At 42.2% G+C, this 26,900-nt stretch overlaps 2 protein-coding genes across 6 annotated transcripts in view; both read right to left on the reverse strand.

The window, feature by feature from the left end:
- The window catches only part of si:ch211-114c17.1 (pre-mRNA-processing factor 39), a 40,413-nt gene extending 16,473 nt beyond the window's left edge, over positions 1 to 23,940 (reverse strand). Inside the window, exons 1-7 of one of the 3 annotated variants that reach the window (XM_062044199.1) lie at positions 23,626 to 23,940; positions 20,613 to 21,268; positions 20,399 to 20,524; positions 20,195 to 20,313; positions 11,921 to 12,088; positions 384 to 564; positions 205 to 309 (exon numbers count right to left, since the gene is read on the reverse strand). In XM_062044199.1, the coding sequence (XP_061900183.1) occupies positions 205 to 309; positions 384 to 564; positions 11,921 to 12,088; positions 20,195 to 20,313; positions 20,399 to 20,524; positions 20,613 to 21,268; positions 23,626 to 23,707 (1,437 nt within the window). In that variant the 5' untranslated portion in view covers positions 23,708 to 23,940. The other 2 variants (XM_062044201.1, XM_062044200.1) reach the window with 2 other exon arrangements.
- Positions 23,941 to 24,893: 953 nt separating this feature from the next.
- ganabb (glucosidase II alpha subunit b) overlaps positions 24,894 to 26,900 on the reverse strand; it is a 43,800-nt gene continuing 41,793 nt past the window's right edge. For all 3 annotated transcript variants that reach the window (XM_062044204.1, XM_062044206.1, XM_062044205.1), the window contains 2 exons: positions 26,762 to 26,862; positions 24,894 to 26,690 (listed from right to left, as the gene is read on the reverse strand). In XM_062044204.1, coding sequence (XP_061900188.1) covers positions 26,581 to 26,690; positions 26,762 to 26,862 — 211 coding nt within the window. In that variant the 3' untranslated portion in view covers positions 24,894 to 26,580. The remainder of the gene's footprint in view (positions 26,691 to 26,761; positions 26,863 to 26,900) is intronic.

Consider the following 26,900-nt stretch of genomic DNA (forward strand, 5'->3'; position numbering starts at 1 on the left):
TCACAATCCCCTTAATAGTTTTGATGGATTATTTCTTCAGTTCATGTCTTCCCTCACTCCTTATTTTCAGTTTTATGCATTTTATATATAATATATAAAAATCGCAATCCCGATTTGGGGGGGGGAATGGCAATGAGGTGCAGCCCTACAGCACGACTCCTTGCATGAAGGTGCAGGAGGCAAAAAGAAGTGGTCCTGACTCACAGCGTCTTCAAAGTTCCATCTCTTGCGGACTTCCTCCTCGTTCTTCCGGTAGACCAGGTCCCTGCGAAGCAACACCTCTTCTCTGATTCTCTGCATCATTTCCTCCTGAGCAGAGCCAACACAAACACCATCATGCCGATGATCTCAGCTCAACTTTGAAGCACCGAGAAGATCCTCACAGTGTCCACGCCCTCGGGTGTGGCGGGCTGGTCCTCCCCGGGGGGCCGCTCGTCGTCCTTGTCCTTGGCCAGTTTGTCCCGCTCCACTCGCTGGCGTTCACGGCACAAGGCCCTCACCTCCTCGTACTCCTCCTGCCAGAGCACTTCCTTGGGAGGGTGGCTGCTCACATGTGCTTTCAACCTGAGACAGATGCATCATGGGACTTGTGACATCATCACAGTCCAGGAGTAAAAACACCTTTTTCAAATTACACCCAAAAGGTAATATGCTTGAAAAAAATGTAAATAATCTGCAATGTTGTAAAGCCGCAATATTTTAAGCGGGGCGTGGCGAGGGACGACTGTATCGTGGTCAAAAGTTGACATACACTTGTGAAGGACATAACACACAGAACTTTCTTCCAGAAGGTCTTATCTTTGTCCATGTGATGTCAGATGAGACAAAAATGGAGCTGTTTGGCCACAACACCCAGCAATATGTTTGGAGGAGAAAAGGTGAGGCCTTTAATCCCAGGAACACCATTCCTACCGTCAAGCATGGTGGTGGTAGTATTATGCTCTGGGCCTGATTTGCTGCCAATGGAACTGGTGCTTTAAATGGGACAATGAAAAAGGAGGATTAGCTCCAAATTCTTCAGGACAAGCTAAAATCATCAGCCCGGAGGTTGGGTCTTGGGCGCAGTTAGGCGTTCCAACAGGACAATGACCCCAAACTAGGGGTGTAACGGCACACAAAAATGTCAGTTCGGTACGTACCTCGGTTTAGAGGTCACGGTTCGGTTCATTTTCGGTACAGTAAGAACGGTACCGTTCAAAAGTTTGGGGTCACATTGAAATGTCCTTATTTTGGAAGGAAAAGCACAGTACTTTTCAATGAAGATAACTTTAAACTAGTCTTAACTTTAAAGAAATACACTCTATACATTGCTAATGTGGTAAATGACTATTCTAGCTGCAAATGTCTGGTTTTTGGTGCAATATCTACATAGGTGTATAGAGGCCCATTTCCAGCAACTATCACTCCAGTGTTCTAATGGTACAATGTGTTTGCTCATTGGCTCAGGAGGCTAATTGATGATTAGAAAACCCTTGTGCAATCATGTTCACACATCTGAAAACAGTTTAGCTCGTTACAGAAGCTACAAAACTGACCTTCCTTTGAGCAGATTGAGTTTCTGGAGCATCACATTTGTGGGGTCAATTAAACGCTCAAAATGGCCAGAAAAAGAGAACTTTCATCTGAAACTCGACAGTCTATTCTTGTTCTTAGAAATGAAGGCTATTCCACAAAATTGTTTGGGTGACCCCAAACTTTTGAACGGCAGTGTAAATTTTTGGGTTATTTGTTTACCAAATTTGCAAAATCTTTACCAAAAATATTTTTAAAATGGAATATTTGATGTGAAGTAATGGGAACCTTGGATAGGTCAATAATTCATAATAACATAGATTTTGATTCAATATTATGTTTTTAGTAATGACAGTTTGAAAGAAAGAAAAAACTGCTTTGTTTTATTAGTCAACATCGCAACTTTTTCTAAATTACATTTCACCTTTAAAGGCCTACTGAAATGAAATGTTTTTATTTAAACGGGGATAGCAGATCTATTCTATGTGTCATACTTGATCATTTCGCGATATTGCCATATTTTTGCTGAAAGGGTTTAGTAGAGAACAACGACGATAAAGATCGCAACTTTTGGTATCTGACAAAAAAAAGCCTTGCCCCTACCGGAAGTAGCGTGACGTAGTCAGTTGAACATTTCCGCAAAGTTCCCTATTGTTTACAGTGATGGCGGCCAGAAGGGAGAGCGATTCGGACCGAGAGAGCGACGATTTCCCCATTAATTTGAGCGAGGATGAAAGATTTGTGGATGAGGAAAGTGAGAGTGGAGGACTAGTGGAGAGTGGAAGCGATTCAGATAGGAAAGATGCTGTGAGAGCCGGGGGTGACCTGATATTCAGCTGGGAATGACTACAACAGTAAATAAACACAAGACATATATATACTCTATTAGCCACAACACAACCAGGCTTGTATTTAATATGCCACAAATTAATCCCGCATAACAAACACCTAGGTGTTTGTTATGCTAGCTCCTAGCTCCCGTCCATATAACCCGCCAATACAATTCAAACACCTGCACAACACACACAATCACTCAGCCCAAAGGACCGTTCACCTAACCCAAGGTTCATAAAGCGTATATATTTACCCAAAGTTACGTACGTGACACGCACGTACGGGCAAGCGATCAAATGTTTGGAAGCGTAGCTGCGTACTCACGGTACCGCGTCTGCGTCTGTGTATCCAAATCAAAGTAATCCTGGTAAGAGTCTGTGTTGTCCCAGTTCTCTACAGGCGTCTGTGTATCGAACTCAAAGTCCTCCTGGTAAGAGTCTCTGTTGTCCGAGTTCTTCGATCTTGACTGCATCTTTCGGGAATGTAAACAATGAAACACCGGCTGTGTTGTGTTGCTGACTTCCCTCGCAAAATACTCCGCTTCGCACCGACAACTTTCTTCTTTGCTTGCTCAGCTTCTTTCTCCATAATGCAATGAACAAATTGCAACAGATTCACCAACACAGATGTCCAGAATACTGTGGAATAATGAGATGAAAACAGAGCTAGTTTGTATTGGCTTCAATGGGGGAGCCATACCTCTGTTCTACTGGCTGCGTCACGCGCATACGTCATCATCCAAAGGAGTTTTCAACCGGAAGTTTAGGAGGAAATGTAAAATTGCACTTTATAAGTTAACCCGGCCGTATTGGCATGTGTTGCAATGTTAAGATTTCATCATTGATATATAAACTATCAGACTGCGTGGTCGGTAGTAGTGGCTTTCAGTAGGCCTTTAAGCTTTTTTATTTCACTTTTGCTATGTTTTTGTTTATATTAATAGTATTTTAAGAATGTGCCGTGGGCCTTTAAAACATTAGCTGTGGGCCACAAATGGCCTCCGGGGCACACTTTTGACACCCCTACTATAGATAATAAAAAATTAAATGTGATAAATCTATGGATAAAAAGCAGAGCCTGGCGACGCATGCACGTTTATCATAACTCTCTCTCTCTCTCTGCCCCTCCCTCACCTATGCTGGTGCTGTTTTGTTTTTAACCCCTTCTTAACCCTGAACGTACATTGAAAACACTAACTCAAAATGCCGGACATTCGAGGCATTTAAGAAACTCCGCCCTGACAGCTCCGCAAAAGAAGACATGTCCGGTGAAAAGAGGACGTATGGTCAGTCTATCCTAGCCCGTTAGCTGCTAGCATGCCGTGTGTTGTGCCTCGGTGTGCATTGTTTACACAACGTGCGTTACGCTACTTAATATGTCCGTGTGGAAACTCGTTCGGTACACCTCCGAACCGAACCGGAACCCCCGTACCGAAACGGTTCAATACAAATACACGTACCGTTGCACCCCTACCCCAAACACACCTCAAAAGTGGTAAAGGAATGGCTAAATCAGGCTAGAATCAAGTTTTTAGAATGGCCTTCCCAAAGTCCTGACTTAAAGGTGTGGACAATGCTGAAGAAACAAGTCCATGTCAGAAAAGCAACACATTTAGCTGAACTACACCGATTTTGTGGTCAAAAATTCAAGCAGAAGCTTGTGGATGGCTACCAAAAGCGCCTTATTGCAGTAAAACTTGCCAAGGGACATGTAAGCAAATATTAACATTGCTCCTCTATCCTCACCTATGGTCATAAGCTTTGGATTGTGACCCAAAGGACAAGACCAAGGGTACAAAATCTACGTCTCTATCCTCACCTATGGTCATAAGCTTTGGATAGGGACCCAAAGGACAAGATCACGGGTACAAGATCTACGTCTCTATCCTCACCTATGGTCATAAGCTTTGGATTGTGACCCAAAGGACAAGATCATGGGTACAAGATCTACGTCTCTATCCTCACCTATGGTCATGAGCTTTGGATAGGGACCCAAAGGACAAGATCATGGGTACAAAATCTACATCTCTATCCTCACCTATGGTCATAAGCTTTGGATAGGGACCCAAAGGACAAGATCATGGGTACAATATTTACGTCTCTATCCTCACCTATGGTCATGATCTTTGGATAGGGACCCAGAGGACAAGATCACGGGTACAAAATCTACGTCTCTATCCTCATCTATGGTCATGATCGTTGGCTAGGGACCCAAAGGACAAGATCACGGGTACAAGATCTACGTCTCTATCCTCACCTATGGTCATGAGATTTGGATAGGGACCCAAAGGACAAGATCACGGGCACAAGATCTACGTCTCTATCCTCACCTATGGTCATGAGCTTTGGATAGGGACCCAAAGGACAAGATCACAGGTACAAGATCTATGTCTCTATCCTCACCTATGGTCATGAGCTTTGGATAGGGACCCAAAGGACAAGATCACAGGTACAAGATCTATGTCTCTATCCTCACCTATGGTCATGAGCTTTGGATTGTGATCCAAAGGACAAGATCATGGGTACAAGATCTACGTCTCTATCCTCACCTATGGTCATAAGCTTTGGATAGGGACCCAAAGTACAAGATTACGGGCAAAAGATCTACGTCTCTATCCTCACCTATGGTCATGAGCTTTGGATAGGGACCCAAAGGACAAGATCACAGGTACAAGATCTACGTCTCTATCCTCACCTATGGTCATGAGCTTTGGATTGTGACCCAAAGGACAAGATCATGGGTACAAGATCTACGTCTCTATCCTCACCTATGGTCATAAGCTTTGGATAGGGACCCAGAGGACAAGATCACGGGTACAAGATCTACATCTCTATCCTCACCTATGGTCATGATCTTTGGATAGGGACCCAGAGGACAAGATCACGGGTACAAAATCTACGTCTCTATCCTCACCTATGGTCATAAGCTTTGGATAGGGACCCAAAGGACCAGATCACGGGTATAAGATCTACATCTCTATCCTCACCTATGGTCATAAGCTTTGGATTGTGACCCAAAGGACAAGATCACGGGTACAAGATCTACGTCTCTATCCTCACCTATGGACATGAGCTTTGGATTGTGACCCAAAGGACAAGATCATGGGTACAAAATCTACGTCTCTATCCTCACCTATGGTCATAAGCTTTGGATAGGGACCCAGAGGACAAGATCACGGGTACAAGATCTACGTCTCTATCCTCACCTATGGTCATAGGCTTTGGATAGGAACCCAAAGGACAAGATCACAGGTACAAGATCTACGTCTCTATCCTCACCTATGGTCATAAGCTATGGATTGTGACCCAAAAGGACAAAATCACGGGTACAATATCTACGTCTCTATCCTCACCTATGGTCATAAGCTTTGGATAGGGACCCAGAGGACAAGATCACGGGTACAAGATCTACGTCTCTATCCTCACCTATGGTCATGAGCTTTGGATAGGGACCCAAAGGACAAGATCACAGGTACAAGATCTACGTCTCTATCCTCACCTATGGTCATGAGCTTTGGATTGTGACCCAAAGGACAAGATCATGGGTACAAAATCTACGTCTCTATTCTCACCTATGGTCATAAGCTTTGGATAAGGACCCAAGGACAAGATCACGGGTACAAGATCTACGTCTCTATCCTCACCTATGGTCATAAGCTTTGGATAGGGACCCAAAGGACAAGATCACAGGTACAAGATCTACGTCTCTATCCTCACCTATGGTCATGAGCTTTGGATAGGGACCCAAAGGACAAGATCACAGGTACAAGATCTACGTCTCTATCCTCACCTATGGTCACGAGCTTTGGATAGGGACCCAAAGGACAAGATCACGGGCACAAGATCTACGTCTCTATCCTCACCTATGGTCATGAGCTTTGGATAGGGACCCAAAGGACAAGATCACAGGTACAAGATCTATGTCTCTATCCTCACCTATGGTCATGAGCTTTGGATAGGGACCCAAAGGACAAGATCACAGGTACAAGATCTACGTCTCTATCCTCACCTATGGTCATGAGCTTTGGATTGTGATCCAAAGGACAAGATCATGGGTACAAGATCTACGTCTCTATCCTCACCTATGGTCATAAGCTTTGGATAGGGACCCAAAGTACAAGATTACGGGCAAAAGATCTACGTCTCTATCCTCACCTATGGTCATGAGCTTTGGATAGGGACCCAAAGGACAAGATCACAGGTACAAGATCTACGTCTCTATCCTCACCTATGGTCATGAGCTTTGGATTGTGACCCAAAGGACAAGATCATGGGTACAAGATCTACGTCTCTATCCTCACCTATGGTCATAAGCTTTGGATAGGGACCCAGAGGACAAGATCACGGGTACAAGATCTACATCTCTATCCTCACCTATGGTCATGATCTTTGGATAGGGACCCAGAGGACAAGATCACAGGTACAAAATCTACGTCTCTATCCTCACCTATGGTCATAAGCTTTGGATAGGGACCCAAAGGACCAGATCACGGGTATAAGATCTACATCTCTATCCTCACCTATGGTCATAAGCTTTGGATTGTGACCCAAAGGACAAGATCACGGGTACAAGATCTACGTCTCTATCCTCACCTATGGACATGAGCTTTGGATTGTGACCCAAAGGACAAGATCATGGGTACAAAATCTACGTCTCTATCCTCACCTATGGTCATAAGCTTTGGATAGGGACCCAGAGGACAAGATCACGGGTACAAGATCTACGTCTCTATCCTCACCTATGGTCATAGGCTTTGGATAGGAACCCAAAGGACAAGATCACAGGTACAAGATCTACGTCTCTATCCTCACCTATGGTCATAAGCTATGGATTGTGACCCAAAAGGACAAAATCACGGGTACAATATCTACGTCTCTATCCTCACCTATGGTCATAAGCTTTGGATAGGGACCCAGAGGACAAGATCACGGGTACAAGATCTACGTCTCTATCCTCACCTATGGTCATGAGCTTTGGATAGGGACCCAAAGGACAAGATCACAGGTACAAGATCTACGTCTCTATCCTCACCTATGGTCATGAGCTTTGGATTGTGACCCAAAGGACAAGATCATGGGTACAAAATCTACGTCTCTATTCTCACCTATGGTCATAAGCTTTGGATAAGGACCCAAGGACAAGATCACGGGTACAAGATCTACGTCTCTATCCTCACCTATGGTCATAAGCTTTGGATAGGGACCCAAAGGACAAGATCACAGGTACAAGATCTACGTCTCTATCCTCACCTATGGTCACGAGCTTTGGATAGGGACCCAAAGGACAAGATCACAGGTACAAGATCTACGTCTCTATCCTCACCTATGGTCACGAGCTTTGGATAGGGACCCAAAGGACAAGATCACGGGCATGAGTGACTGAAATGAGTTTCCTCCGTCGGGTGGCGGGGCTCTCCCTTAGAGATAGGGTGAGAAGATCTGTCATTCGGGTGGAGATCAGAGTAAAGTCGCTGCTCCTCCACATGGAGAGGAACCAGATGAGGTGGTTCTGGCATCTGGTCAGGACGCCTCCCTGGGGAGGTGTTTAGGGCACATCCGACCAGTAGGAGGTCACAAGGAAGACCTAGGACACGTTGGAGAGACTAAGTCTCCCAGCTGGTCTGGGAATGCCTCGGGATCCCCCGGGAAGAGCTGGACGAAGTAACAGGGGGAGGAAAGTCTGGCCTTCTGTTAGAATAATCATGTATATATATTATCACACAACTTTAGTATGCTTAAAGTCCGTTGCTATAGTTATTAGCTATTGTGCTCAAGCTGTAATTTTTCTATCTGTGCAAGGACAGAACGTCTTGTCTGAGGGGTGGCCTCAGCCGCAGATGTTATCTTTGTTTTAGCCCGCTAACAGCCAAGGACTTCAAGGACCTCAACGCAGATAAGACGACAGCACGCAGACGAAGCAGAGACAAGGCGAAATCACAAGGCCCCAGCACATTCCGTCACGTATTGTGCGTACTGGGCCTGCTTTGCATGATATATGTGACCGCTCCTTTTAGAGGCGGCCTCAGTGATGTTGACTGGGGAACTCCTGAATAAATAGAGGGACGCGGGAGCTGTACCTTAGAGCGTAGGGCGAGACTGTGACTAAGTGTGCAGCTCCAATGCGTTCTCCTCATGAGCTAAATTGAACTCTGTCTCTGCATGATTCCTTGCTTCTTGTCTGTTTAATAGATTTCATCAGTTTTTGAACCTGACATCTTCTCTGCTTAGGCTGCTGCCCCCGCGACCCTAATACAGATAAGCGGAAGAAGATGGATGGATGGATGGAGATGAGGTGTCGCTCTGCTTTTTGTTCTGCTCTAAATTGCAAGCATAATTGAAGTTGTGGGCCTACAAGGGGTAGATGCCGTAGCACATGCGGCAGTGAAACCTCCCGTCTAACTTATTAACAAAGCAGTGATGGTTGCATTGAAAACAAAGCACGTCTTCCAGAAGCCTCTGCTTGGGGGTGTGGTTAAGGAGAGCGAGAAGAAGCAGGAAGTCAAGTGTGTTGGGCTTCGTAGTCGATAAGAGGAATAGTTTTTTTCAAAATAACTTTCTGAGTTATGTCGCTAACAAAGAAACAAACCAACTCTGGCAAAAAACATAACCTCAATCAAAACAGGGAAAGCAACTGTTGCACACATGAAAATCTACCATAACCCGGAAACCATGAAGCCAGCGAAGCTAAACGTCCATGTGTGAGGTTATTTACATGATTAAAAGTTACAATGCGAGTTCACTTTTGAGAAACTGCACAATTTTTCAAACGGATATAAGAAACGTCCACTGTAGAGGACTCCAAGTAATATATGTTCCCCCACAATTCTTTGCACTTAAAAATAGTAATAAATATGATTGGAACACTTAAGCATTATGTTTGTGTTTGTCCTAAACATTCTGTCACTTCAAAGTATACACTGTGGCTTTTTGAAGCCTGTTTTCACAATAATATCGTACCCTAAGACTGTGATATGTTACATCTAGGGATGATGCTCAAAACCGGTTTTCCCGGTTGTCCGATAAGAAAAGAACCGAGTCCTCGGACTCGAATCCCTTTTTGAGAACCGGTACACGTTATCGAGACCACTATAGTAAAGAAAAAGAGTTAGTTCTTTATTCGAATCCCTGAGAACGAATCCCTTCCCACAGGAAATGCCCCGTGAGACGCAATGTTATGCCCATTTGATTGTAGACTTTTACTGACACCTTGTGGCGATATGAAAATACTACACGTCATTAGTTTGGGCACTTCCGGGTTGGCGAGTCAGTTCAGTTCATGAGACAATTGAGACGTAGACAAGTTGTGTTAGCTCCTACAAGCCTTGGAAAAGATAAGTCTGTAAGTAAACTGTTTAACTTGTTTATATAACTCAATATTAAGGTGGAAAGTGTTTCAATTTGATAGTAAGATGTCTATTGAAAAACGATTTTTGTGCACTGTTTCAATGGAGGTTTTGAGGACTTAAAATGGCTGCCAGTTGTGTATTTCCACCATCGAAATAGTTTCAACACTCAGAAGTATTTGTTTGATGATAGTACTGTATATTTGTGTGAAGCTAATATCATACTTGCCAACCCTCCCGTTTTTAGCGGGAGAATCCCGGTATTCAGCGCCTCTCCCGACAACCTCCCGGCAGAGATTTTCTCCCGACAAACTCCCGGTATTCAGCCGGAGCTGGAGGCCACGCCCCCTCCAGCTCAATGCGGACCTGAGACTGAGTGGGGACCGCCTGTTCTCACGTCCGCTTTCCCACAATATAAACAGCTTGCCTGCCCAATGACGTCATAACATCTAGGGCTTTTAGAGAGTAGAGTGCACAACTGCGCACACAACAAGGAGACGAAGCAGAAGAACGAGGAAATTACAGACATGGCGACGCCGTCGATGAGCAAGATGAAGAAATACGCTTGCAAGTTCCAAAAGAAATGGAAACAAGAATTTCAGTTCATCCGGGACAGTTCGAAGGGGACGGGGTATGTTGCCTGTAAATTTTGTAGAACAGACTTCTCCATTGAACACGGTGGCCGAAATGATATACTCATTATGAACGGAGAAGTTAAACAGGACAATACTGCCATCTAATGGATAGCCACCGGAACACTGAAACTCAAGTTGTTTTTTTTTGTATGTAAATAAAATAAAATAAATATATATATATATATATATATATATATATATATATATATATATATATATATATATATATATATATATATATATAGCTAAAATTCACTGAAAGTCAAGTATTTCATATATATATATATATATATATACATATTTATATATATATATATATATATATATATATATATATATATATATATATATATATATATATATATATATATATATATATATGAAATATATATGAAATACTCGAGTTGGTGAATTCTAGCTGTAAATAACCCCGCCCCCTGCCCCCAACCCCCCACCCCCGACCAAGCCCCCCCCCCCCCCCCCACTACCCCCTAACCCCCACCTCCCGATATTGGAGGTCTCAAGGTTGGCAAGTATGCTAATATTTACATATTGTGTATTACATTTCAGTATGTTAATTGAATCACATACTGTAGCTTATACATTTGTCATTGTGTGTATTTCAGTTTAAAAAAATAAAAAATAACCACTAGTGCAAGACAAAAGTAAAGATAGGAAAAGACAAAACAAGATCAACAACAATAAAGAGCTTAAATGGATTAATCTGCTTTGGAACTTTATTAGACGTCTTGGATTGTTTGTTAGCTGTCTGCCAAGCTGTATAACCTCAACACGTATAGTGAGGGCAGAACAGGTAATATGCAATTATTGCCAGGCTTCGCTCTCATGTAAGGGAAGAAGAATTGTTGATTGATGACTGTGGTGTTCTTAGTGTCATAGTGTGTGTAGTTAGTATGTTCCAATAGCAGCAGAAGTGCACTTTTTGGAGAGCTGTATTATTTTCAGTTTTGTTCCCAAGGGACTGATTTTATTTAACACTATTATTATTTATACACCTATAGTGATCACAGAGACAGGTTGTTTTTGTGTTACTGTATATATTTGTTTTTCTGAAAAATCCCAGTTAATATACTTTGGGTAACAACAGTCAATATATATTTATATATATATATTTTTAGGGGGGTAACAGTCAATATTTATTTATTTTTTTAAATTTTTATTATAAAATAAAAGTGAGCTTTTGTTAAACCAAATATTGTGTTTTTTTCCATATACAACAACCTATCTGGAATCGATAAGAGAATCGATAAGGAATCGGTTCGATAAGAGGATTCGATAATAGGCATGAACTCGATCATTTCTTATCAAACATCATCCCTAGTTACATCCATACTCCATCTCTTCTCTGCTCTACCACAACACTGACTGCGGGAGCTAGCATGACTAGGAATATCCGCCCTTACTGGCTGCTATCTCGGCCTTCTTGACCAGCCTTTCCTCTCAGGTCAGTTGTCTCGTAAAAGTTGGATCTAATGAAGCATACTGAGGGGGCGAGCTTGGTGGTGGAAGGCAGGTTGATGTACCACCGGGTACCATTACACAGCTATAACGAGCACACAGTGACGACATGTCTTACTTGTCGTAGTGGGTGCTGTACGACTGAGTGGGAACTCTGAGAACTCGGTCTAGGATGGCTGCAGCGTTCCCCACGTTGCCGTGCTCCTTCTCCCAGTCCACATAGAGCTCCCACAGCCGGTCTGAGTGGAACTCCAGGCCTGCGGTTCCAACTGCATCCTCAAACACACTGAAAGAGAAGTGTAGGTAGCATGTTTACATAACTCACTCAGGCAATACTACAAGACACACACTACTAGGGTTGCACAGGGGTGGAAAGTTTCCGGTAAATTTAGCTCGGGAAGATTGGAAATTTTGACCATTTTTTGATTATTCAAAGTTGGACACCGTCCATCTTATTCTGTAGAATAAGATGAGAAGCTTGTAAAACACTAATGCAATGCCACACATAGATGTAAATAGTCAGCTAAACAATTGGAGTAGTCTTTAAAAATATTTGACTGATGGACAAATTAATAGAATTGGCTAGATTAGTGTTTTTCAACCACTGTGCCGTGAGATACAGTCTGGTGTGCCGTGGGAGATTATCTAATTTCACCTATTTGGGTTAAAAATATTTTTTGCAAACTAGTAATTATAGTCTGCAAATGATGTGTTGTTGTTGAGTGTCGGTGCTGTCTAGAACTCGGCAGAGTAACCGTGTAATACTCTTCCATATCAGTAGGTGGCAGCCGGTAGCTAATTGCTTTGTAGATGTCGGGAACAGCGGGAGGCAGGGTGCAGGTAAAAAGGTGTCTAATGCTTAAACCAAAAATAAACAAAAGGTGAGTGCCCCTGAGAAAAGGCATTGAAGCTTAGGGATGGCTATGCAGAACAAAACTAAAACTGAACTGGCTACAAAGTAAACAAAAACAGAATGCTGGACGACAGCAAAGACTTACTGTGGAGCAAAGACAATGTGCATCCGAACATGACATGACAATCAACAATGTCCCCACAAAGAAGGATAAAAACAACTGAAATATTCTTGATCGCTAAAACAAGGTAGATGCGGGAAATATTGCTCAAAGGAAGACATGAAACTGCTACAGGAAAATACCAAAAAAAGAGAAATAGCCACCAAAATAGGAGCGCAAGACAAGGACTAAAACACTACACACAGGAAAACAGCAAAAAAGTCAAAATAAGTCAGGGTGTGATGTGACAGGTGGTGACAGTACACCTACTTTGAGACAAGAGCTATAGTGATGCATGCTTGGTTATGCTTTAAAGTCATATCCAACAATTGCGACAACAACTTTTTACTGTCAACTGAGTTTCGTTTTTTTATGATTAATGCTGGTGGTGTGCCTCCGCATTTTTCCAACGCAAAAAATGTGCCTTGGCTCAAAAAAGGTTGAAAAACACTGGGCTAAATGAATAAATGAACAGTCAATCAGCATGCTAAATCAAACTAGAACCTACATTCTTGTATGACAACAGAATGGCTAGCAGAACAGAAGGCGGAGGAAACTACACCTTTTGATTTAGTATTTGCTCGTTGAACTTTACAGATCACAAAAAAACGTCAATTCGGATCGCTAACTTTGTTAGCATAAGTGAATGGGATTTAACATAGAGAAAATTAGCATCACGGCTAACGGAGAAATATTTTCGGTTCATTATGAGACTGGTGGTGGTACATAAACCTAGCTAGCTAGAGATATTGGCCCCAAAATCATTGAACCAGTACAGGAACAGCTAGCTAGCTTGAGTGGAAGTCTGCTGGAGTAGTCTACAGTCATACAGTAACAAGCAATTACACTTCTATTACACTTAAATACCATAGATCAAATATATTTACCCCAGTAATATCATCAACACTTACCAGTCTTTGGGCTCAAATACTAGTGTGGCCTCAATAGCCCTGCTGTAGTGTGTAGCATGCTGGGAATTATCTGTGTATGTGATGGAGGAATGCACAGTGCAGGGTTGAAATTCAACTGAATTTGCATGAAATCAGGTTGTTTTAGCTAATAATCATGCTGCAAGATCTAGCATGTTGCATTCGATGTTTATTCCCATTAATTCCCATGGAAAGTTTCCAACTTTGAAAATTCCAGGAATTTTGCAACCCTACACATCATCTGTAAATAGGGATGATGCTCGAAACCGGTTTTCCCGGTTGTTCGATAAGAAAAGAACCGAGTCCTCGGACTCTAATCCCTTTTTGAGAACCGGTACCCGTTATCGAGACCACTATAGTAAAGAAAAAGAGTTGGTTCTTCATTCGAATCTCTGGGAACGAATCCCGTCCCGACAAGAAATGACGTCACAAGAAATGACGTCACGTAGCTCAGTCATTTGTCACGGTGGGGTGCAGCGTGCGGCGGTTCCTTCTCCCGGGACGCAAAACTGACGGCTCCGGACGAAAGCGTGCAGGTAGGAGATTATTTTTTTCTCATAAATCATACACATTACAACAGACAGGAACGAAACAAAAGGAAAGCGTGCCGTTCGCACGAGAAGCTAAAGCAAAAACTTACTTAGCACAGGAATACTAGAAGCTAAGGTAACTTTAGCACAGGAATCATGCGCTGGAAAACCAGAATGCCAACGTAACTGTTGCAAATGCAAACAATGAAGCCACGACGAGTGACCGGATAAGGCAGGCTTAAATAGAGTCTCTGATGAGCAACAGGTGCGCGTACAAGGCAGGTGAAAATCACAAGTAACCATGGTGACTAAAACAAACCCCCGAAGTGCACAAAACAACTAAGGAAGTCCAAAACTAACAGAACATAACTAAACAAAACATGATCCGACTAAGGCTGAAACGACGCGTCGACGTAGTCGACGTCATCGGTTACGTAAATACGTCGACGCCGTTTTTGTGCGTCGACGCGTCGCATAATGACGTCACACTACCATCATGGCGAAGCGCAAAGCAGACGATCAAAGAAGACGATGCGAGCGGTGCGAGCGAGGGGGGAAAGCATGCCAATAGTGTGGGAGTATTTCAATAAACGGCCTAATAATGTTGTTGTATGCACACTGTGTCGAGCGGAAATGGCCTATCATAGCAGCACAGGGCTATGAACGAACATTTGAAAAGAAAACCATCAACTAGTCAATCGTCCGCGCGAGCATACGTTGTCATCATTACACAAAAACATGAATGTGTCATTTGTATCTGCTAGGGGTGTAACGGTACGTGTTTTGTATTGAAGCGTTTCGGTACGGGGCTTTCGGTTCGGTACGGGGGTGTACCGAACGAATTGCTAAGCTAAAGCTAAAGTCTTAACAAGCTGCTTTGCTCCGTCTGCCTCTGTCTCAGCACGCAGCGTTGCCCCACCCACACAACCATCTGATTGGTACACACGCAGCATTGTCCCACCCACACAACCATCTGATTGGTACACACGAAGCATTATCAGCCAATCAGCAGTGCGTATTCAGAGCGCATGTAGTCATCGCTTCAGCGTGGAGCAGATAGGTGTTTAGCAGGTGAGCATCAGGCAGCGGACTCTCCCCAAATGATAATAAACACCTCCCAGTCAACTACTAGTAACATCACTATGAGCCCGTTGACCTTCTAGAAACTTAAACTGCAGCTCAGCTCACTCGCAGTCCTGGCTTGAGGTGAAGGCTAATTAGCTCTCGGTTCCAGCCACATCGACCCCTTCTGAGCGCCTATTTTCAGCTGCTGGGAATATTATAAACAAGAAAAGAACCAAACATGTACACATGCTAACCTTTCTTCATTACAACTGTTAGTCACTCACTGGAATGAGTAGAATTGGTTATTGTGTACTGTGTTGGACTGGATGTTTATTTTGCACATTTTAAAAGCAATATTTAATGTTTACAGTGCTCCAGAATATTTAGATTGGCACTTTTTTGTATTGGATGTTTATCTTTATTTTTGCACATTTTAGCAAATAAGCAATACTTTCACTTTTGTTGAAATGTTTACACTGTTGTTACAGAATATTTCGTTTTGCACTTTTTTGTATTGGATGTTTTATCTTTATTTTTGTACATTTTAAAGCAAAAAAAGCAATACTTTTACTTTTGAAATGCTTATACTATTGCAGAATATTAAGATTTGCACTGGATGTTGACTTTTATATTTGCACATTAAAAAGCAAATAAGCTACTTTTAATGTTGTTAAATGTTAAAGGTTTTAAATGTTTACATTGTTACAGAATATTTAGTCATGTTGTTGTCAATGTTGACTGAGTGGCCATACTTCTTTTTTTTTGTAAATAAAAGCCATGCCTTTTGAAAAAACGGGCCTACATTTATTTTTTCATCTTCATTTTGAATAAAAAAAATAATCGGCAAAAGGAAAAAATAATCTATAGATTAATCGAAAAAAATAATCTATAGATTAACCGATTAATCGAAAAAAATAATCTATAGATTAATCGATAGAAAAATAATCGTTAGCTGCAGCCTTAGATCCGACCACATTATAATACATCACAGTTTCATATCATTTCACTTTACAGGAGTAGGAAGAAGTAAAGCTTATTTAATCCTACCCCTTTCCCACTTCATAGCGTTTACAAATATATACATCATTTACTGACCTTTTTATAATAAAATATCTGTGAATTAGTATATACAACAGTTTTGTAACATGTAATTAATTAATTCAGTCACTATTAATATACTGAGATGAAGAATATCTTATTTTCAATAAGGTTGTAAGTATTTCTCATAATTCTTCTTCTTTGTACTTTGTAAGCACTATTCATTTGAACAACCTCTTAAACTGGATCATATCAGTACAATGTTTAAAGGCCTACTGATGATTTTTTAAAATTTAATTGGGGATAGCAGTTCCATTCTATGTGTCATACTTGATCATTTCGCGATATTGCCATATTTTTGCTGAAAGGATTTAGTAGAGAACATCGACGATAAAGATCGCAACTTTTGGTCTCTGATAAAAAAAAGCCTTGCCCCTACCGGAAGTAGCGTGACGTAGTCGGTTGTTCGCCTCCTCATATTTTCCTATTGTTTTCAATGCAGCTAGAGCGATTCGGACCGAGAAAGCGACGATTACCCCATTAATTTGAGCGAGGATGAAAGATTCGTGGATGAGGAACGTGAGAGTGAAGGACTAGAATGCAGTGCAAGACATATCTTTTTTCGCTCTGACCGTAACTTAGGTACAAGCTGGCTCATTGGATTCCACACTCTCTCCTTTTTCTATTGTGGATCACGGATTTGTATTTTAAACCACCTCGGATACTATATCCTCTTGAAAATGAGAGTCGAGAACGCGAAATGGACATTCACAGTGACTTTTATCTCCACGACAATACATCGGCGAAGCGCTTTAGCTACTGAGCTAACGTGATAGCATCTGGCTCAAATGCAGATAGAAACAAAATAAATAAATCCCTGACTGGAAGGATAGACAGAAGATCAACAATACTGTTAAACCATGGACATGTAACTACACGGTTAATAATTCTCAGCCTGGCAAAGCTTAACAATGCTGTTGCTAACGACGCCATTGAAGCTAACTTAGCAACCGTACCTCACAGAGCTATGATAAAAACATTAGCGCTCCACCTACGCCAGCCAGCCCTCATCTGCTCATCAACACCCGTGCTCACCTGCGTTCCAGCGATCGACGGCGCGACGAAGGACTTCACCCGATCATCCGTGCGGTTGGCGGCTAGCGTCGGCTAGCGCGTCTGCTATCCAAGTAAGTCCTCCTGGTTGTGTTGCTACAGCCAGCCGCTAATACACCGATCCCACCTACAACTTTCTTCTTTGCAGTCTCCATTGTTCATTAAACAAATTGCAAAAGATTCACCAACGCAGATGTCCAGAATACAGTGGAATTTTGAGATGAAAACAGAGCTTTTTTGTATTGTATTCAATGGGGTACCGATACTTCTGTTTCACTGGCTACGTCACGCGTATACGTCATCATCCAAAGACGTTTTCAACCGAAAGTTTAGCGGGAAATTTAAAATTGCACTTTATAAGTTAACCCGGCCGTATTGGCATGTGTTGCAATGTTAAGATTTCATCATTGATATATAAACTATCAGACTGCGTGGTCGGTAGTAGTGGCTTTCAGTAGGCCTTTAACTTCTTTACTTAATCCATTCCATCATTTAATTCCACATCATTTTAGCTGTTTGCAATTTTACCAAATCATCGAACTTTAATATTTTTGACTCAATAAATAAAGTGTTTGTATGTTCTCTATATCCAACATTATGTATCAGTCTAATTGATCTTTTTTGTAACACGGTTAACGAATGTAGCGCACATTTGTAGTTATTCTGCACAATAACTCAGATATGATAACACTATAGTAGCGAGCAGTAGAGAATGTGAAGTGATTTGTTAAACCAAATATTGTGTGTTTTTTCCATATACAACAACCTATCTGGACTTGATAAGAGAATCGATAAGGAATCGGTTCGATAAAAGGATTCGATAATAGGCTCAAACTCGATAATTTCTCATCAAACATCATCCCTATCTGTAAAGCTCTACTTTTTTAGCATTCTGTAGCAACATTTCAACACTGGATGGTTAACAATTAGGAATTGGAAAAAGGTGCCTTGTCAATCAAAGTTTGTACGAATTTTGTACATAGAAGTACATGATTGTTAAATATTGTATTGACTCGCTTTGCTAACTTTCCAGCGGCTCTCACTTGCATCTCTCCAGCTCGCTGGTGTGCGTGCCTGGGAATGTAAGCTTCCAAAATGGGATAGAAATGCTTATGAACTTGAAATCTCATACAAAACTTTATTACATAAGGTGGCAAGAAGTCAATAATAAATACAACTAAGTATGTATTGGACAAAAAATGTCACTCCATATTATGTACTGCTCACTAGTGTTACATATCTGTCTTATTGTGTAGAAATATGGGGAAATAACTACAAAAGTACACTTCAGTCACTAACTGTGTTCCAAAAGAGATCAGTTAAATAATACACAATGTTGGATATAGAGAACATTCCAATCCTTTGTTTATTCAATCAAAAAATTTAAATGTAACATAATGAATTGGAATTATGCACAAAGCAACCCAGTCCGGGGGTCTCCGTTGTGCTATTTTAGGCTTCATAATGCGCCACACATTTTCAATGGGATACAGGTCTGGACTACAGGCAGGCCAGTCTAGTACCCGCACTTTTTTACTATGAGGCCACGTTGATGTAACACGTGGCTTGGCATTGTCTTGCTGAAATAAGCAGGGGCGTCCATGGTAACGTTTCTTGGATGGCAACATATGTTGCTCCAAAACCTGTATGTACCTTTCAGCATTAATGGCACCTTCACAGATGTGTAAGTTACCCATGTCTTGGGCACTAATACACCCCCATACCATCACACATGCTGGCTTTTACACTTTGCGCCTATAACAATCCGGATGGTTCTTTTCCTCTTTGGTTCCGGAGGACACGACGTCCACAGTTTCCAAAAACAATTTGAAATGTGGACTCGTCAGACCACAGAACACTCTTCCACTTTGTATCAGTCCAGCTTAGATGAGCTCAGGCCCAGCGAAGCCGACGGCCTTTCTGGGTGTTGTTGATAAACGGTTTTCGCCTTGCACAGGAGAGTTTTAACTTGCACTTACAGATGTAACGACCAACTGTAGTTACTGACAGTGGGTTTCTGAAGTGTTCCTGAGCCCATGTGGTGATATCCTTTACACACCGATGTCGCTTGTTGATGCAGTACAGCCTGAGGGATGGAAGCTCACGGGCTTAACTGCTTACGTGCAGTGATTTCTCCAGATTCTCTGAACCCTTTGATGATATTACGGAGCGTAGATGGTGAAATCCCTAAATTCCTTGCAATAGCTGGTTGAGAAAGGTTTTTCTTAAACTGTTCAACAATTTGCTCACGCATTTGTTGACAAAGTGGTGACCCTCGCCCCATCCTTGTTTGTGAATGACTGAGCATTTCATGGAATCTACTTTTATACCCAATCATGGCACCCACCTGTTCCCAATTTGCCTGTTCACCTGTGGGATGTTCCAAATAAGTGTTTGATGAGCATTCCTCAACTTTATCAGTCTTTATTGCCACCTTTCCCAACTTCTTTGTCACGTGTTGCTGGCATCAAATTCTAAAGTTAATGATTATTTGCAAAAAAAAAAAATGTTTATCAGTTTGAACATCAAATATGTTGTCTTGTAGCATAATCAACTGAATGTGGGTTGAAAATGATTTGCAAATCATTGTACTCCGTTTATATTTACATCTAACACAATTTCCCAACTCATATGGAAACGGGGTTAGTACAAACAGCCACCATGGGGAGGAAATAGTGCATGTTGTGCTTGTGCTGGCACGCACCTGCGTATACGCTGGGGTGACTCGGGCAGGCTCATGTCCAGCATTCCCAGCAGCAGGTTGATGTAGTGGATCCACAAGTCTACACTCAGAGGGATGGCCTGCAGACCCTGGACACACACCTGATGACACAAACAGCCTCTTTGAAAATACGCCCGTGTGGTACAATACGTTGACGTCTGTGATTAAAAATTGAAATCTCTTTACTTCCAGTGCTTTGTCGTTGTTACCAGCACGGCGCTCCAAGTCAGCATATTTCTTCCAGTAGCCGTAGCAGAGGGGATAGCGGGCCAGGAACGCCACCAGGGCTCTCCGAGACGCCGCAAAGTGTCGCTGAGAAGAAAGAAATAGTGTCTGACGTTTTACACGCTAAGAGATATTAACTCATGTGGGGTTGAAATGGAGATGTTCCATGTTTCACCTCTTGTTCGCAGTATTTCAACAGGTTAGTCCAGCTGGAGAAGTCTTGGGGGATGCTGTGTGCAGCCTCCCACAGACCATCAAAGTCTGCTGGCATGTCACCATCGTCCTGGTCCGCAGCTGGAGAAAGACCTTCAGAGTCTGCTGGCTTGTCACCATCGTCCTGGTCCGCAGCTGGAGAAAGACCTTCAGAGTCTGCTGGCATGTCACCATCGTCCTGGTCCGCAGCTGGAGAAAGACCTTCAGAGTCTGCTGGCATGTCACCATCGTCCTCGCCCGCAGCTGTAGAAAGACCTTCAGAGTCTGCTGGCTTGTCACCATCGTCCTGGTCCGCAGCCGGAGAAAGACCTTCAGAGTCTGCTGGCATGTCACCATCGTCCTGGTCCGCAGCCGGAGAAAGACCTTCAGAGTCTGCTGGCATGTCACCATCGTCCTGGTCCGCAGCTGGAGAAAGACCTTCAGAGTCTGCTGGCATGTCACCATCGTCCTCGCCCTCAGCTGGAGAAAGACTTTCAGAGTCTGCTGGCATGTCACCATCGTCCTCGCCCTCAGCTGGAGAAAGACCGATGGGAAAACCATCTGAGTCTTCAGAGGACTCGGTGTTCTCATTTAACATCTCTGGAAGAGGTTTTGTGGGAACCTCTGCGACTTCCATGGCTGTAGAGAGGAATTAAAAAGGCACATCAATCCAGACTGAAGGACATTTGTCACTTTGACCTTCATGCCCACCATTCTGGGGGTGAAGCTAGCATGTTGTGTAGTCAGTACTCTACAGTGCTGCCATCGTCTCATTTAGAGCAGAAAAGGGTACTTGACTTGGTGAACCATACTGATACTAAGAACCAGGTTAAGTATTCTTTGTGAAAGTTAGAACTTTGGGTTCTAATTGACAGTAAATGTATTTCAACTCCAGTTAGCCCAGTATGGCTCATCATGGCTGGTCCCTAATAAACAATCTCTAACTAGTCATGGCTGGTACCTAACAAACAATCTCTGACTAGTCATGGCTGGTCCCTAATAAACAATCTCTGACTAGTCATGGCTGGTCCCTAACAAACAATCTCTAACTAGTCATGGCTGGTCCCTAACAAACAATCTCTGACTAGTCATGGCTGGTCCCTAACAAACAATCTCTAACTAGTCATGGCTGGTCCCTAGCAAACAATCTCTAGATAGTCGTGGCTGGTCCCTAACAAACAATCTCTGACTAGTCATGTCTGGTCCCTAACAAACAATCCCTAGATAGTCGTGGCTGGTCCCTAACAAACAATGGTAAATGGTAAATGGGTCGTACTTGTATAGCGTTTTTCTACCTTTTCAAAGGAACTCAAAGCGCTTTGACACTATTTTCCACATTCACACACACACATTCACACACTGATGGCGGGAGCTGCCATGCACGGCACTAACCAGGCCCATCAGGAGCAAGGGTGAAGTGTCTTGCTCAAGGACACAACGGACGTGAATAGGATGGTAGAAGGTGGGGATTTAACCAGTAACCCTTCGATTGCTGGCACGGCCACTCTCCCAACTTCGCCACGCCGTCAATCTCTGACTACTCATGGCTGGTCCCTAACAAACAATCTCTGACTAGTCGTGGCTGGTCCCTAACAAACAATCTCAAACTAGTCATGGCTGGTCCCTCACAAACAATATCTGACTAGTCGTGGTTGGTACCTAACAAACAATATCTGACTAGTCGTGGTTGGTCCGTAACTAGTCATGGCTGGTCCCTAACTAGTCATGTCAGGTCCCTAACAAACAATATCTGACTAGTCGTGGTTGGTCCGTAACTAGTCATGTCAGGTCCCTAACAAACAATATCTGACTAGTCATGGCTGGTCCCTAACAAACAATCTCTAACTAGTCATGGCTGGTCCCTAACAAACAATCTCTGACTAGTCATGGTTGGTCCCTAACAAACAATCTCTGACTACTCATGGCTGGTCCCTAACAAACAGTCTCTAACTAGTCGTGGTTGGTCCCTAACAAACAATCTCTAACTAGTCGTGGTTGGTCCCTAACAAACAATCTCTGACTAGTCATGGTTGGTCCCTAACAAACAATCTCTGACTAGTCATGGCTGGTCCCTAAAAACAATATCTGACTAGTCATGGCTGGTCCCTAACAAACAATCTCTAACTAGTCGTGGCTGGTCCCTAACAAACAATCTCTGACTAGTCATGGCTGGTCCCTAACAAACAATCTCTAACTAGTTGTGGCTGGTCCCTAACAAACAATCTCTAACTAGTCGTGGCTGGTCCCTAACAAACAATCTCTGACTAGTCATGGTTGGTCCCTAACAAACAATCTCTGACTACTCATGGCTGGTCCCTAACAAACAATCTCTGAATAGTCATGGCTGGTCCCTAACAAACAATCTCTGACTAGTCATTGCTGGTCCCTAACAAACAATCTCTAACTAGTCGTGGTTGGTCCCTAACAAACAATCTCTGACTAGTCATTGCTGGTCCCTAACAAACAATATCTAACTAGTCGTGGTTGGTCCCTAACAAACAATCTCTGACTAGTCATGGCTGGTCCCTAACAAACAATCTCTGACTAGTCATGGCTGGTCCCTAACAAACAATCTCTGACTAGTCAAGTGGTATTATTGGAGGTAGCAGAATGGAGTGTAACATTATTGGAGGTAGTTGAATGGAGTGTAACATTATTGGAGGTAGTTGAATGGAGTGTAACATTATTGGAGGTAGTTGAATGGAGTGTAACATTATTGGAGGTAGTTGAATGGAGTGTAACATTATTGGAGGTAGTTGAATGGAGTGTAACATTATTGGAGGTAGCTGAATGGAGTGTGGTATTATTGGAGGTAGCTGAATGGAGTGCGGCATTATTGGAGGTACCTGAATGGATTGTGGTATTATTGGAGGTACCTGAATGGAGTGTGGTATTATTGGAGGTGCCTGAATGGAGTGTGGTATTATTGGAGGTACCTGAATGGAGTGTGGTATTATTGGAGGTACCTGAATGTAGTGTGGTATTATTGGAGGTACCTGAATGGAGTGTGGTATTATTGGAGGTAGTTGAAGGCTCTCCAAGCTCCTCGGTGTCTCTCATTTCGCTTTCTGCCGCCATGATGGCAACCTCTGTCTCCCGCGGGGTTGCCTGATGGGAAGCGGCTAATACAACATGACATATCGCGTATACTACATCTTAAACCCTTCAGTAAACTTAAACTAACAGCGCTGCCAGGAGGCACATGCGACAACTAAGCACATAATCTAGCACAGTGAAGAATGTCATGTTTGCTATTAGATGTGTATTGCATTTGGGGTTGTTTTACTTGTTGATCACACGTCAACCCGCTCACACCAGCAAAGCGTATCTGGCAACGCTGTGACGTCCCTAAAAGGCGCCGTCATCACGGTACGTCACAAACGTGCGCCGCCACTAGACGAGAGAAAGCCCGCGAGTTTGGTTTTACACTATATGTTCATATAGTGATATATGAACAAGCATTGGAAAATGAATTTTACCTTTGCAACCTCATTATACTGTTGGTTAAGTTTTATATTCATAAATGTACGTTTCTCAATACCCGACCTGTCTTTTGTGCCTTTAAAAAAAAATTAGAACTACATTAAAACACTCTCTAGTAGATGTCCGATAATGGCTTTTGGCCGATATTCCGATATTGTCCAACTCTTTAATTACCGATATCAACCAATACCGGTATATACAGTCGTGGAATTAACACATTATTATGCCTAATTTGGACAACCAGGTATGGTGAAGATAAGGTCCTTTTTAAAAAAATCAATAAAATAAAATAAGATAAATTATAAACATTTTCTTGAATAAAAAAAGAGAGTAAAATAATATAAAAACAGTTACATAGAAACTAGTAATTAATGAAAATGAGTCAAATTAACTGTTAAAGGTTAGTACTATTAGTGGACCAGCAGCACGCACAATCATGTGTGCTTACGGACTGTATCCCTTGCAGACTGTATTGATATATAATGTAGGAACCAGAATATTAATAACAGAAAGAAACAACCCTTTTGTGGGAATGAGAATGGGGGAGGGAGGTTTTTTGGGGGGGTTGGTGCAGTAATTGTAGGTGTATCTTGTGTTTTCATGTTGATTTAATTTAAAAAAACAAAAAAACGATACTGATAATAAAAAAAATGATACCGATATTTTCCGATTATTACATTTTAAAGCATTTATCGGACATCTCTAATAATAATACGTTTAAATAGCATGTGTGAATGTTTGGAGCATTCACACAATTAACAAAATAACTTAAAAACCAGTCTCACAATTGGTCATCTTTATTTTCACTTGGTCACATCATTAGAACGAGTCTGCTCCTTCACTTCAGCCTCCCCCGTGTCAAACTGCAGCCATCCACATCGCAGCAAGGTTAGATCATAACAACTATCGATACGAAAGAAGATCGACACTATTGGACAAAAATGCAATATGGGAAGATAAGCTGACACGGGACTACTCTATTGTCGTCTGCAGGTGCAATCTGAACCAAATGGAACTTACGAAAGTCAATCCCTCTCTGTGGTTCAATTCAAAATGTGAAACGTTTAGTTATACTGAAAATCCCGAAGTCCTACATTTTGCACAGTGTCCGTATTCATTGAGATGCAGAAAACAACGAGTATGACCACACTGGGGAAAAGGAAAACCCGTTACAAAATAGAAATGTCAGACTTAAGATGTCTTAAAACATCCAACCTTTAAAGTGACTGTTTGCAAACTTTCAAAAGTGTTGTACGCATTATGTGCTGCCCTCTTTCCGCAACAACAACACCCGACGTAACTCATTAGTTATGTTAGTTGCCAGCGTGATCTAATGAGAAAAGTTGAGATACAATTGAGTGTGCCGTGTTTTTCGTACTACAAGTGGCAGTTGTTTTCATAGTTTGCGACTTATGTGTGAAATTATCAACACATCAGCGTAAAATATCAAATAATATTATATAGCTCATTCACGTAAGAGACTAGACGTATAAGATTTCATGGGATTTAGCGATTAGGAGTGACAGATTGTTTGGTAAACGTATAGCATGTTCTATATGTTATAGTTATTTGAATGACTCTTACCATAATATGTTACGTTAACATACCAGGCACGTTCTCAGTTGGTTATTTATGCCTCATGTAACGTACACTTATTCAGCCTGTTGTTCACTATTCTTGATTTATTTTAAATTGCCTTTCAAATGTCTATTCTTGGTGTTGGCTTTTATCAATTACATTTCCCCAAAAAATGCGACTTATACTCCAGTGGGACTTATATGTTTTTTTCCTTCTTTATTATGCATTTTCGGCTGGTGCGACTTATACTCCGGAGCGACTTATACGGTAGTTGCTTCCGTGGGGATGCTCTTGCTTTTGTGCACGAGTGACAGACCGCCTTTTTACCCGGGCCGCTCATTTTGATGAAATACATTTAGTATTATTTATGGAATATGTTCTTTTGAACCAGTGATGCTCCTGATATAGTTGACAACAGTCACTTTAAGGTTGTCACTTCTGCTCAAGTGCATTAAAAAAATACAGTAAACAAGAAAAGTGAAAAAAAGCACACTGATAAAAGAAAGTGTGTGCAGAATTATCCACATAGTTGTGTTGCTGATAGGATTTCTATTACCAAAAAGTTTTTGTGCAGCAGCTGATTGACTTGATTGGCCTCCAAAGTGAATCATGTCTGATTACCCTTTGGAAAAAGAATGCGATATGTTCATTAAAAAGGTTTAGGAGCAGTTTTCTCAATCAATTCTTGAGTAAAAAAAATCTAAGCATCTGTTTTGAGAATTATCCTAAGAGCTGATTCATCTAGTGGTTACTATTAGTTAAAGCCTTTCAGAGCTGAAAACAAGAGGGGCAAACAAGTGTAGAGATGGATGTCCTTAAGTATTCACAGTGCTCATTCCTCTTCTTTTCTTCAGTCACTTTGTCCTCCTCCTCCTCCTCCGTCTCCATGGTTACTGCAGCATCACGCTCCAGTCAGTGCCGGCGTTCATGCCCGGCTTGCGCAGAGTCAAGACTGACGTTGTCGCATCAAAGTCAAACTCAAGTTGGCTGGTCTTACCGTCTGCAGAAAGCCAAATGATTGAAAAATAGAAAAAAGCAGATTATTTAGGAAAATGCTGCAAATGGACTCACCAGCGGTCCTCAGGGTCGCCTTGGTGGGCTTCATTGCCCCCAATATGAGAATGCGCTCAACTGAGGAGGAGGTAGAGAACCGGGCATCTGGGGAAAGGTTTCTGTGGGCCATGACAAACAAAAACTCTTATTTTTGCAA

This window comes from Entelurus aequoreus, linkage group LG04 (assembly GCF_033978785.1).
Source record: "Entelurus aequoreus isolate RoL-2023_Sb linkage group LG04, RoL_Eaeq_v1.1, whole genome shotgun sequence".
In the NCBI taxonomy this organism is placed as follows: domain Eukaryota; kingdom Metazoa; phylum Chordata; class Actinopteri; order Syngnathiformes; family Syngnathidae; genus Entelurus; species Entelurus aequoreus.